The following is a 13703-nucleotide window of genomic DNA, read 5'->3' on the forward strand; positions in this document are numbered from 1 at the left end:
AGGGCCTTCCGGGTGCGAATGGTGCCCAGCCGCGGGTGGACGGCGAACCTCCCGTCCGGGTCGCCCGAGGAGATGGTGTACAAGACGGGTTGGGAGGAGTCTGCAAAGACAGGGCAGTCGGGTGAGCTGGAGGCTGAACCTGCTGAGAACCCGCGAGGAGGCCACCGCGGGGAGCGCAGCTGCTCCGTCCCTTCCTCCTCTGCTCTCCAAACCCTGCCGCAGGGCGACGCGGCTGAAGACTTCGTGAGGCCCAAAGGAAACGCGCAGGGGACAAAGGGCAAGCGCGGGCTTCCTGGCTTTGTCCTGTGGGTGAAAGGGAAGGGAGCCCAGGACGACCGGGCATCTTTCTCGTGTGTTTGGGGAAGGCACTGCCACCTCTCCCCACGAATGGCAGAGGAGAGGGACGGAGGTGAAGCTCTGTGGACAGGAAATTCCTTCGAGGAATCTGTCCCGCAGAAGCGCCTGTGCACGTGTGAAAGGGGGCCGCGCAAGGAGTTTTGCTCAAGTATTATTTGCACTAGCAAAAGGTTCGAGTCATTCATATTGGTAGCCAAAAGAAAGTGTTGGGCCGGGGACTTAGCTGAGTGGTTCTGCCGCCTGCCTCGTAAGCACAAGGACCCAAGTTCAATCCCCGGTAACAGCAAAAAAAGTGTTTAAATAAAACACCATCTTATAAAAGCAGACAGAAGGATGTGCGGGTTATCTGGGAAGTGCACACACGCACACAAACGCATGCACAGAGTGATAAAGGTCATATGACAAGTATATCAGGATGCAGTTTTGGAAAAAAACTTTCTTAAAGCCCGGTGTTTTGGGGGGTAGATTATAAAAGATATTTTCAACATTGTAATTCTGTATTGTTTTAAGCTTTCTTCTTTTTAAAATGCGCATTGCTTTCAGCATCAGAAAAAAGAATAAAATGGACAGGAACAAGGCTGACAGGACGAGGAGCCAGCCCGGCTTGTGCTGTCGTCGAGAAGGAAAGAACTACGCGAGCGCAGGGCCCAGGAAGATGCCCGGAGGAGGCAGGTACTCACTCGAGGACGCTCTCGCTTTCACTGCTCCCACAGGCGTGTCTTCGGGCGCATCTTCACTTACGGAGAAGGAATACGTGGGCCTCTCAAATTCAGCAGGCGCCAGCGCGGTGCGCAGGACGTGGACAGTGACCTCGGCATTCGTGACAGCCGCGAGTCCGCCGCCGTCACGAGCGCACACCGTCAGAAACAGCGTAGTGGGCTCCAAGTGAGCGAGAGTTGATGTCAAGTAAATGATTCCTGGAGGAGGAAGACTTAATTAATACATCACGTGCCAGAAACACTTGCATGAATCCGAGACGCGTAGTTTGCTGTCAGTTTGACTGGGCCGTGAGCGCCACGTCCAAACATCACTCCAAACGCTCTGGTGGTGGTTCTGGCTAGATTTGCACTAAAGTCTGCAGCCTGCATCGAGCAGATCAATGGCTCCCCCTACCGGGGGTGCTGAGGGCCTGCACAGGACATGAGAAGGGACCCTCCGTGAGTGCACAGAATTCCTCCCATCTGCCTGTCCTCAAACTGGGCCTGGGTTCTTTTTTCCGCCTTCAGACTAAATGAAACCTAAGCTCTTCCTGCATGTCAGGCCGTTTATCTTCAGTTGGGAAGGAACCAGACTGGGCGCAGTTTCAGAGCGTGGGACCTGGCAGGCTCTGGAATGGTAGCAGCTGACGCGTTATTCATATTCTCTTTTCTCCCCTTCCCTCCCTCCCTCCCTCCCTCCCTTCCTCCCTTCCTTCCTTCCTTCCTTTCTTTCTTTCTTTCTTTCTTTCTTCTCTTTCTCTTTCTGTCCCTCTCCCTCCCCCCCATTTACAATATGTAAATATATGTGTGTTTGTATATACACACACTCAGCCTAGTGTTTCTGGTTCTCTGGAAAGCTCCAACAACTGACACACCAATTTTGCAACCAAGGAACTTGTCGCACACTTGCAGAACATTGGCCCTGATCCTGTCACATCTGCAGTATTTCCTGGAGCTCACACGTGACACATTTTGCAAGTATGTTGATTTGCCCGAAGCATGCGAACTGTGTGTGAATTGGGATGAAGAAATGGTGTGGTGACATGGCCCCGAGCCCCTGTGTGGGTTAGTACGGGTGCTGTGCGGGGTGGTCACAGCTGCCCAGGTGCCCGAATCCAGCCATGGTATCTTCCTGGTATTGGCCACCTGCCTCTATGTGGGGCCGCTCTCCTGTCCAGCAGGTTCTGTCTTTGTTGGTGAGAAGGCACAATGCACCAGCTGTGCATAAAGAAGGTTAGACTCAGGAGTGTGGCCCATGTGAGAAGGTGGCATCCAGGGTTCAATGCAGGCGAGATTCATTCCGACTGAGCAAACTATTTAATATTGTCAGTATGTCAGTATTCCCCTTTAGTGCACTACTTGGAAACATGAAAATAAATATGATGCAACTAACCCACTAAATCAATCTGTTGATTTTATTTAATGAGAAAAATATGCAAATGTATCAAATGGATTTAAATACAAGTAAATATGGTTACACTTTATGAAATCTTTCATGGTACAACTGGCCAAATACTAGCTCAGTGAAGGAATTTTGCAGTTTTTGCCTGTGTATGAAAAGCTGACAAAAACATCAAAAATATCCATTTTAAGCAGGAAAATATGACACCCATTCAATTTCTTAATTCAAAATTTTCCCTGTTAGTAACTTCAATTCCTTATTCCAGTTGCTCAGAAATGTAATGAGATGTGTCTTCTCTTTCATATATTATCATTACCCAAAAGTCAAATCTTTTGCCTGATCTTCTCTAAACTCCATGCCCCATTTTCTTTTGCCCCCAACTTATTCAGATATAACTACTCCATAAAACTGTATCAGTTCAGGGCCGGGGATTTAGCTCAGCGGTTCGGTGGCCTACCTCACAAGCACAGGGACCCAAGTTTGATCCCCGGTACCACGAAAAAACAAACAAACAAAAAAAAAAAAACAGTTCAAAGTGTACAAGGTGACAGCTGGAGATATGGGCGAGTTATTGTCTTTAAGAGGTCCTTGTCTAGTGCAATTTTAGGTCATTTACCCTTTGGTTCATTCTTCCTGCTCATGCTCCAAGGTGACCATCCTAACTTTGACACCAAATCGAACACACAATCCCACATCAACCTGATCACTGCAAAGCAGGTTGGAAACACTCTTTATTCGGCTACTGTAAAATATTAATAAGAATGCCCACTAATACTGCACCAACTTTTAGTGGCCATGTTAGAATTTGGGTTAATACAGCTGGGGTCCACCAAATCAATCATCACACAGCTAGAGTCAGATATTTCTTATATGGTTTTGGTGCAGTTATTGAGAAAAATAATTAAAAAGTAAATTGTTTAATTATTAAAGTCTGTGTTAGATTAAAAACTAGAAATGGAATATTACTCAGCCATATAGAATGAGAAATTAGATGTATTCATAGGAAAATGGATACATATTGAAGATATACTCCTAAGTGAAATAAATAAGGCACACATGTGTAAATACTGAATAGTTTCTCTGGTGTGAATAAACTGTAATAGTACATAAGATCCTAATGAGATTACTGACATTGTGAAATGGGAAGAAAGGGGCTAAAGGTGTAGGGAAGGTGGGATAGGTAGAGGAAAGGTAATGAGGGAAAAGAAAAAAATGTGAGAAAATGAAAAGATGGAAATAAAGTGATTGTAGATGGGGAGGGGAGGAGGGGGTGAAGGGAGGGCAGAGGTAAGGGGAAAAAATGAGAACCAAGACCTGTCATGTAAAGGTACAAGATCCCAACAATGAATGTAACTGTACCGTATCCCTAAAATGTACCAATAAACTCAAAGCTGAAGAAAAACAAACAAACTAGAACTCCAAGGGCCGGGGATGTAGCTTAGTGGCGCCACACCTGCCTGGCAAGTGCAAGGTCCTGAGTTCAATTCCCAGTACTGGAAAGATAAAAAATAAAAAGATTAAAATGCCAATAAAACAAAAGTATCTCTAGAAAAAAATAAAACGCTCCCCTATGCTTAATCCCAACCACTCCCTGGGTGTATATTGTTCCAGAGTTAGCTTAACTCCGACTATAGAGTAATTTAAAAAAGATTTCCTTTTCTCCTTTTGACAGCTATGGCACTGAAAAAACATGAATGTCTGTCTGCACTAGACACAACCTGGTCCTGCTCCACACTGACACCCCTCAGACCATCTTCCTGTGTCAGGAGAGGCTTCCTGAATTTCAAATCTGAGCACAGCAACACCTTCCCAAAATTTAAAAGTTTAAATGCCTTAAAGTAAAATAGCAAACCTAAATTCATAAATTAGCTCTTGTCCATCTCTGCAGACACGTGTCCGACTTTCTATATCGGACCCTTTGCTCTAGGCAAAGGGAACTATTCTTGATTTCCAGAACAGAACTTGCTCTTTTCTCTCCAGGCTGCTGCATACTGTCCGGGAATAACTTCTTCATCTCCTGTGAGTAATGATCCCTTGGCCCATTTTCAAGTGCAGCTCAAGTCTTGCCTGGTGCAGGTGGCCTATGCTAGATACCGCCCTCCTTCAGCCCCACCCTGGCCCGGGTCCACATGCCTACTACCCACTGCGGATGTCACACTTCAACAGCTTTTAGATTTCTTATCAATCCTGCGTGCATTCATGCAGCTAGTCAAACATTGATATGAAACCTAAACACATGGGCAAAGTAAGCAAGCAACAGTGTGGTATCCATAGTAAATGCAGGGTTCTATAATAAAGATGAAAATACTAATAAACAAAAGTCATAACCTCAAACAGTTTAGATTAAAAAATGTTAATAGATGAAAAGGGAAAAACAGAAGCCTTCTTTTTACCTCAGTGTTTCCTGCATTCTTTGTGCCAATGCATGCAGTGTGAAACCCTGCAGGGTAACAGTGTTAAGAGTTCAGAACGATAAAGACGCCGATGCTGTGTGTGAGCACACACAGATGCATGCACACTGGAGAACAGGGAAAGACGCGAACAATCGTCACATCAGGTCATCCCTGTCGGCTGAGGTTATGTGACAGCTCACACTCTACTTCTTATGTGCCCACAGTTTAGAAAGATTTAGCAAGGGGTGTGTCCATCTTGGATTGCGAGATGCTTGGGGAATGCGAAGAGCACACTTCAGGGTGTGTCTGGTGGGTCACTGGGGCAGATCCTGGGGACTACGGTCCTTGGCTGCCTCCTCTCTGACTTTCCAGTCGTCTCTGCTTGTTGGTTCCATGGGGTGAGGAGCTCCATCCACTGCCACCCTCAGCCATGGGTCCCTGCCTTGGAGCCAGCCAGGCACTGGAAGTGACAACCCTTCCTCCTTTAATTTGTGCGTCAGGTATTTGGTCACAGGGGTGAAACAAACGCAGACTGATGAGATGAGGGGACTTAACTTGGTAATGAAAAATACATACATTAAAATATTGAAGGTATTTAGAAAAAGAAAATGTTTGTTACCCAAAGAGCATACACGGATTTGGCATCAAAGTCGGTTCAGTCAAGGGTGCAGCACACGTACAAGTGAGCCCTCAGACTCTGCTGCCTGCTCAAGCTGCCGTACTCAGTCTGCACAAATGCACCGTGTGACGTCTGCAGTTTCCAGAACACGGCCTTGTCATGAAGCAGCACAAACACGTAACCACCACCTTTCTTTAGTGCTATGAAGGAAACTTAGATGCTACAGTAAAGGTTTAGACTGGACATTAAAATATATGCTTTTAAAATAATCCCACAAGACACTCACTTAAAAATAGGATTTTCAGTATGTAAATCTCTTCAAGGATGACTACCACAGGAAACTTCAGAGTCAGTGAAGATTTTTAGGAAAACTGCATCCCATTAAATGATTCCCTGAGGTTCAACTAAACATGCTGGGCAGAAATTGTCTATATGAAAGTGAACATGAAAAGTAATGTTTCAGAAATTCAGATCACTAGCAAAACGTGCTACTGTAACACACGGCAAACTCTGAAATATAATAGGTTATAAGTAAAAACTATCATTAGTGGAAAAGAGATACCATTCAAATGGGTTAAAGTTACACGTAAACAGTTAAACACCATGCAGATGCAGAACTTTGCAAACGGTGGCCATTCAAGAAAATAAGTTTATGTAAGAGAATCGGAAATCTACTTCCAAAGAAGTACCTTAAAGGAACAATACATTTCAAGCCTTTTAAAACAGCACCATATAAGTGCCTGTCATACAAGGTAAATTCCTTCAAGCTCAATTTTTCATTGTTTTTCAAGAAAGTTTCCATCATCATTTTCCTCAATTTTTCATTCCATAGAAGCCTCAGAAACAGAGACCACTCTAGGCGTGTACACATTAAGATACTTCTGTACACTGCTGGGGATTTAGCTCAGTGGTTCCACTGCCTGCCTTAGAAGTGCAGGGACCCGAGTTTGATCCCCAGTACAAAATAATAATAATAAAAAATATATACACACACACACTTATGTACACAAATATATATATGTGTGCACATATATGTACACATACATTTATATCTTATGTATACATAGTACATATACAATAGCATGTTAATGTAAGTATGTATTATGCTGATCTACCAAAATTCCTGTGTAATGAGGGAATAGCAAATATTTGCTGTGCAAGTATTGCTCATTAATTACCAAGTTCTAAGCTATTTTTACCAAACTTCAGGAACACCACCGACTCCTGTCTATGTTCACAGGCCAGTCTCTTAAGCCTATGATTTGCTTTCCTTGTCTATAACTGAGGAGAATAATTACCATTCTAGTACTATCAGACATATGTAATTTCCAGCTGACAGTGCTCAATTTTTATGTTAACTATTTCCAGAATTTTAGTTCCTTATTTTCATTGTTTTATTACATGAAAGCATTATAGCCAGCTGAGATTAATCACCCAGAAAAAACTGAAAAAACTGGTTAATGTGCTTGTCTTTGAATGTGCGGAGCCATATGTCACTGGTATAAAATAAGCCATGGCTTCACAACGTGTGATTTACGCATTCAATCTCCTCTTTCATTTCTTTAAATGTAGTTGGGGGATCTTGGTCTCTCAGGAAAGCAAACCTTACTAGACATTTGAGAGACTATTTTATTAAAGGAAATTATTTGATGGGTACAGGAAAGCTAAAAGACAGAAAGTGACGATGCAGGCTAGCTGCAGAAGGCTGTTTCTAGGTTTGAGGGAGGAAGGAGAAAGAGGAGGAGGAGGAGGAGGAGCTGAGGCGGGGCCGGGAGCTCAGCCGCACCTCCTTCTAGCTGATCCTGAAGGGTCTGAGGGGACCCGCAACTGTGGTCACACCTACGAAGGGCAGGCCCTGGACGTGCTCCGGTACCAGTAGCTCGGTGTGGCTGCTGCAGCCAGAGAAGGCACCACGAGGGCAGCGACTCTGACTGTGGGGGCACTGCACAGCGGCTGGGGGGCTTTCTGAGGGCAAAGGTTCAGCTTGAGTCAGAAGCCTCGGGATCAGTGCTGACTTTCTTCTCCCAGTTTCCTGCACTGGCGTCCCACCGGCTGTCAGAATCTCAGCGGAAGCAAGTGCTGTGCGTCCTGGGCCCAGCACAATCTGTGGGGCCCTCTCTGAAGACGTCTAGATTCCAGCTCCACAGGGCCCACTGCCTACGCGAGGCTTCAGTGGTCAGAACTGTGGCTGGGCTCGCCCTGCCCAGGAGAAATTCTAGCTTCCACCCTGCACTGCCTGCCTCAGGGTGAACCTCTACATTCCCTTCTGGCCCTTTTGGTCTTCTCTTATGCACTTCACCAACTGTGCATACTGAGTTACTTCTGTCAATGTAAACGTTGCTGTTTCTGTTTTTCCGACTGGATCTTGAGTGGTACAGAATCTCCCTGATTCTGATTCACCTGGCCTGGAGTTACTGGCTAGATGAAATAATCATTACAACATGAAAAAATGAAAAACGTTTGATTAACATGGCCTTGCTCACTTGTCCTGGTCCTCTGAACAAAGCACAAGTGGGTGCTGAGCGGTTACTGATTATGCCCCCTGTTGTGGTACCACTGTGTGCCCCCAAAGTTCGCCCCTTGGAAATCTAGTTCACAAGCTCATTCCTCAGTGGGATTTGGAGGTGGACTGTTGAGGGTGCAGCCCGTCACAACATTAGTGGTTTTATAAGGAAGAGATAGAAACTAGAGCCTGTTCTCTCTCTTTCTCCTCCCCCCACATGATGTCTTTCTCCATGTTGTGGGGCAGCACAAGGCCCTCCCCAGATGCTCAGCTGTTTTCCACATAAGACTGATGGCAATCTTCTGCTGTCCTGTCTCCATGTTTTCCCTTCGTCCTCTTTACATCTTAGGGTCCAGGAGGGAAAGAACTGTCTCTGTATTATTCACTAATAACCAAACAGGACCAGGCAACTGTCCCATGCTCAGAGGAGGTAGCCTATAAGTAACTATCTGAATGATTTAACAAATGAATGAACAAACTAATATGGAAAAGCCATGGTTTGAAATTAGTCAGACAAACCGCCCAAAGAAGAAAGGTGATGTCTTGGTTTAGGCCGCTATCACAAATGTAGCACTGCCTGGGTTACTTGAGCACAGAAATTGACTTCTCAGTATGGAAGCCTGAGAAGCCCAGTGGAAGGTGCTCACGGTTTCTGTCCGGGGCGGACTCCCTTCGGGGCTGCATACAGCTGTGTCCTAATCTCCACATGACAGAGAAAGGGGGCCCTGGTCTCTTTCTCTGACGAAAAATGTAAACCCGTGACTCCACCTTCAAGACTTCATCTGAACATAATTAATTCCTAAAGCTCTTATGTCCTAGTAGCATCTCATCCAGGGTTGGGGTTTCAAAATATGGATTTGGAAGGGCACAAACATGCAACTTGTAATGAAAGAGTAACACGGGGTGGAACTGCAAGCCAAATATTAACATTGTAATACACTTGTTTCAATTACAAGTGTGTGATACCAATGCAAGAATAAATAATAGAATCAAACAGAAAGCATCCTAAAAATGCTAGTCTAATGAGGTGGAAATCCTGCAGATTCTGATGTCAGTGAAGGAAATCTTCCAGCTTTTGATTTACGATGCTTAAATATCACTAAACTATAGAGGGAAATCACCCCACGGTTCATTCTGCATACAAAATGAATTTGATGTTGCTAGCAACATGCGATGATTTAACTGACACAGACAGTTGTTTTCAACATTTGAATTCTAGCTCATTTTCGGGTTAAGAAGGAAAGTCACCCAGCAGTTGCCTATAGAACTTTTCATGTTTAAATCAAAATCCAGGAGACCCTAATGAAATCATTTGCCCTGTCCCTGGCTGATAGGAAGCTTTGTTATATCCAAAGAACTATAGAAAAATCATTCACAACTCTGAGATACCCATCAAAAACTCATTTTTATGTTTTACCCTAATCATACTCATTTTAAACATTTTCATGCTGGTCGATATCAAGTATTTATCGTAAGAAACTGCAAGGTTTGTGTCACAAAACTGGACATTAAAAATATGCTGATTTTGAAAGAAACATCTACCTTGAGATTTGTGTGCAGCCAATTCTTGTGAAACTCGCTTAGGACGGGAAAAGAAAGATACTTCTGTGACAAGTAACAACTTCATCAATGTGATACATAAAGTTAGCACAAAACGTCATTATCACATTTTAAAAATATCAATCTCCCTCCTGCACTCAGCACTCCACAAATGAGTAAAGATTGTGATGATTTTTATCCTTGACCTCGAATAGCATAAATATTAGACTTTTGATTCTATACGGTAATTTTATGATCTCAATGATGGTTTGTGAATGATTTTGATTAGATGTTGGCAGAACCAGACTTCCTACATAAACCTGGTATCTTAGACATTCTCCACTTGGGGAGTTGATTCGTAAGAGCAAGGCAAGAAATGTATTCTTTAGAATTTATGGAGTAATAAAAGATCAAGGAGATAGATCCCTAGCATCAGATAGAGCTGGGATACAATCCTAGTCCTGTCAGTTCCTACTTTCAGCTTGGGCAATTTCATGAACTATTGGAGGCTCTTTATTTCTTGCAAACAGATGAGAGAGTCAAACCAACACCATTTACAGTGTGATTGTTGTAAGGACTGAATTGAGTGGTACAACAGACACATCACTCTGCATAGTTCTTAAAAACGCTGACTCCTTAGGACTCTTTCTAGCTCTCTTCCCTTCCTCCTAAGGACTATGGGGTTTTATTAGGTGAGTACTTCTGTGTACCAAGGAAGAATTGATAATGAATAAGTAAAAAGTCTTCTGGGGAAAAGAAAAGTTGGGAAAGTTTACCATCAATATTCTGTGAACCCATCAGTTGGAAACTGGATAAAGAAGATGTGTTTTTTTCTATAAAATGGAATACTACTCAGCCATAAAGAATGAGAAAGTAGATTCATTCATAGGCAAATGGATACATATTGAGAATATACTCCTAAGTGAAATAAATAAGTCACACATATGCAAATACTGAATAGTTTCTCTGGTGTGAAAAACTAAAATAGTACTGAAGATCCTAATGGGACAATTAGCAATGTGAAATAGGAAGAAAAGGACCAAAGGTGTAGGGACAGTGAGAAGGATAGGGAAAGGGGAATAAGGGAAAAGGAAAAAAATATGAGAAAATGTAAAAATGGACTTAAAGTGTTTGAAGGTGGGGAGGGGAGGAGGGGGTGAAGGGAGGGTGGGGACAAGGGGAAAAAATGAGAACCAAGACCTGGCATGTAAAGGTACAAGATCCCAGTAATGAATGCAACTGTACTGTCTACCTAGAGTGTACCAATGAATTCAATTTAAAAGAAAAAAATATTCTGTGAAATTCTGTGATAAAGTGCCTAAGGAACTCCCTGGAAAAGTGACCTAGTGACCCATCTGTTTCAGCAGCAGCCTGCCCACCAAGGTACTGATAAGCATTTCAGAGAAGTCCATGCTGACATTCTAGACTCCAACATATCTAGCCCCTTCTAAAAGAATGGTGAAACCGTCACTTCATAGTTTGATCTAAACCTTTCTTTGTGGATATAAGATTTTCATGTGTCCTATTACTGCGGATAGTCCTGACATCTTTTTGTTCTATAGAGTTTACAATGGGTCCCTGTAATATTTCAAAATTGTTGGAATAGCTCTCCCTTGTTTTATAAACCTAGATGCTGGCACAGTTTGCAATGAGTGTAGGCTCATGTTCCTTTTGGGAAGTCCATCTGGACAGTGTATTCACAAGGCAAGTAGACACAGGTATAAGACCAGAAGCTTTAGCTATTATTCCTGACTTGGTCATTCAAAATGCTCTGATAGCATAAAGAAATCAACTCTAACCACCACTGCTTTGACCAAACTACCACCACCAACAGTTCCACCACTGATTTAAGTATTCACTTGAAAGGAAAACCATTTTCTTAGAGCAAACCCAAAAATTGTCTAAAACCTGGACCCAAGGGGTTCTTTCCCTTGAGGGAGTTCCCTATAAAAATCATAAACCTGGCAGCAATATAGAAATAAAGCATGTCTTGATTTGTTTGTTTGGTGCTGGAGATTGAACCCAGATCCTTGGTCATGCTAAGCACAGGCTCTGATACTGAGCTAAACACCAAAGCCTTCATATATTAACGTAAGACAGTGTGACAGTGGGATGAAGCAAGAGGGTGAAGAGTCTCCTCTCAAAGGCACATCCACTTGGAACCTCAGTGTCCTTCAGATATAACTGGTCAAAGATCCCAACGTGAAATCATCCTCGATGTAGGCTGGCCCTAAGTCACATGACGGGTGTCCTCATAAGAAAAGACCCAAGGAGACTTGAGCACAAAGAAGCAGCCGTAGGAAAACAGTGGTAGAGGGTGGGAGTCTGACGCCATACCACAGCCACGGAACGCCAAGGGCTGCCTGCTCACCTCAATGCGTAAAAACACGCGAGTGCTCCAATGAACCCGTAACATGTTCATGTGCAGGAAGGGGCTGAGGCAAGCAGCAACTGAGAAGAACAAATGGATAGTTCATTTCAAAATTCTTTTCCTCCCACGGTTAAAGCAGAAAGGACTTCCACACCATGGGAGCTAAAATTGGCCCATCTGGGGATCTGGCTATTATCCCCGCTTCCTCCAACTTCCCGGAAGGTCAGATAAACCACTGAGCTTTGGTGTGGTCACACGGAACTTCAGGCCAGTGATTCCAGTTTGGTTGGCTCTGTCACGCCTCCTACTGGAGCTCAGCCCAAACCAATGGTCTCCAGTAAATTGCATTTAACATTTGTACACCGAATTTTTAATGACCTTGTGATATGATCCACACTTTCTCCTTATTTTATTACTTTATTTTTATTTTTTAAATAACAGCTTTATTGAAATATAGTTCTTATTCTACACGATTCACTGTTTTTTGTTTTTGTTTTTGGTACCGGGGATCGAACTCCCTCCAGTACTTGCAAGGCAGGTGTTGGAACTATTGAGCTAAATCCCCGGCCCACTTTCTCCTTATTTTAGAAGATTTCTGACAACCGATTTAAACTATTTTTTAAAAAATAAGGTTAAATATGCCAAATAAACCCATGTTCTTATTGTCGTTATCTTTTATGAGTATTTAGGTTTCGATAGCTAAGAGAAATTACAGACTTTATACAAACGCATGTACTTTGGGGTTTTCGTGGCAGCTGCCAACCAAATGCTGATTCACGTGATACATATTTCAGTGTGCTGCTATAATTACTTTCCAGAAATAAACAAGAACATAATTGATGATATTTATTTATTTATTGTATATATTTGGTACCGGGCATCGAACTCAGGACCTTGTATTTGCAAGGCAGGCGGCAGAACCACTGAGCTAAATCCCCGGCCCTTGATGATATTTAAATAATAAACCTAAAGCCTAATTTTATTTCAGACTTATAGAAAAATACTAGAAATAAGAAGATGCATAGCAACTTTCGGTAAAATCTATGTGAGATGATAATAAAGAAATCATTTTCTACTTCCTCTAATTTCTTAACAGTTGTGGTTCTGGCTCAGATCTGGACCCTGCCGGTTTGTTTGAAGCTTTCCTTTGTTATGTAGCACCCCTCCACCCCACCTGCCCCTTCTAACTGTTACGGGCACCAAACACTACATACCTCAGGGCACCCTCATCAAAATACAAGGACACTCATGGGGTCCCCTCCTGGATCTATGCCACACCTCAGAAAGAAGGACAGTGGTCAGTATATGGAAGCATTCAATCACTTTCTGACATTTTGCATTGAGTTGTTTTAGTTTTCTTAACATAAAAGATTTCATCACACTGCATAATATACTTTATATGCTTTACATCTGGCACCAGAAACATCTGAAAATATTTCTCCAAAAAAAGGAACCACATAATCCAAAAACAATTAGTTAAAATTCTTGCTTTGTGTTTTTGTTTGTTTGGTTGGTTGGTTGGTTCCCCACCACCAACTTGAGAATGAAACCAAGCATTGAGCTGTCTACTTCTAAGGCTGACTGGAGTGACATGCGTACCTCACCCTGAACTCACACCTCCGCACTCACTGACAGCGATCTTGCATCCTCAATATCTACTGATCTCTTCTAGGTCACAGTGACTTTCATTTTAAGATTTCTACAAGTCTCCAAACTAAAAACTGCACAGCAGACAATACCATGTCTACAAGTACACAAAACTCTAGAGCTTCACTTAGAAACACTTCTGGGATCTCTAACTTTTCAATTAGAAAGAGAAAA

The 13703-nt window shown here is 43.0% G+C and overlaps 1 protein-coding gene across 1 annotated transcript in view; it reads right to left on the minus strand.

Moving 5' to 3' along the window:
• The window catches only part of Dchs2 (dachsous cadherin-related 2), a gene marked incomplete at its 5' end in the record, with an annotated part of 231612 nt that overhangs the window by 84797 nt on the left and 133112 nt on the right, over window positions 1-13703 (minus strand). The window contains 2 exons of the mRNA XM_010628006.3: window positions 6-100; window positions 1038-1274. Coding sequence (XP_010626308.1) covers window positions 6-100; window positions 1038-1274 — 332 coding nt within the window. The remainder of the gene's footprint in view (window positions 1-5; window positions 101-1037; window positions 1275-13703) is intronic.

This window comes from Fukomys damarensis, unplaced genomic scaffold, assembly GCF_012274545.1.
Source record: "Fukomys damarensis isolate Sample0158 unplaced genomic scaffold, DMR_v1.0_HiC HiC_scaffold_38, whole genome shotgun sequence".
Taxonomy (NCBI): Eukaryota; Metazoa; Chordata; class Mammalia; order Rodentia; family Bathyergidae; genus Fukomys; species Fukomys damarensis.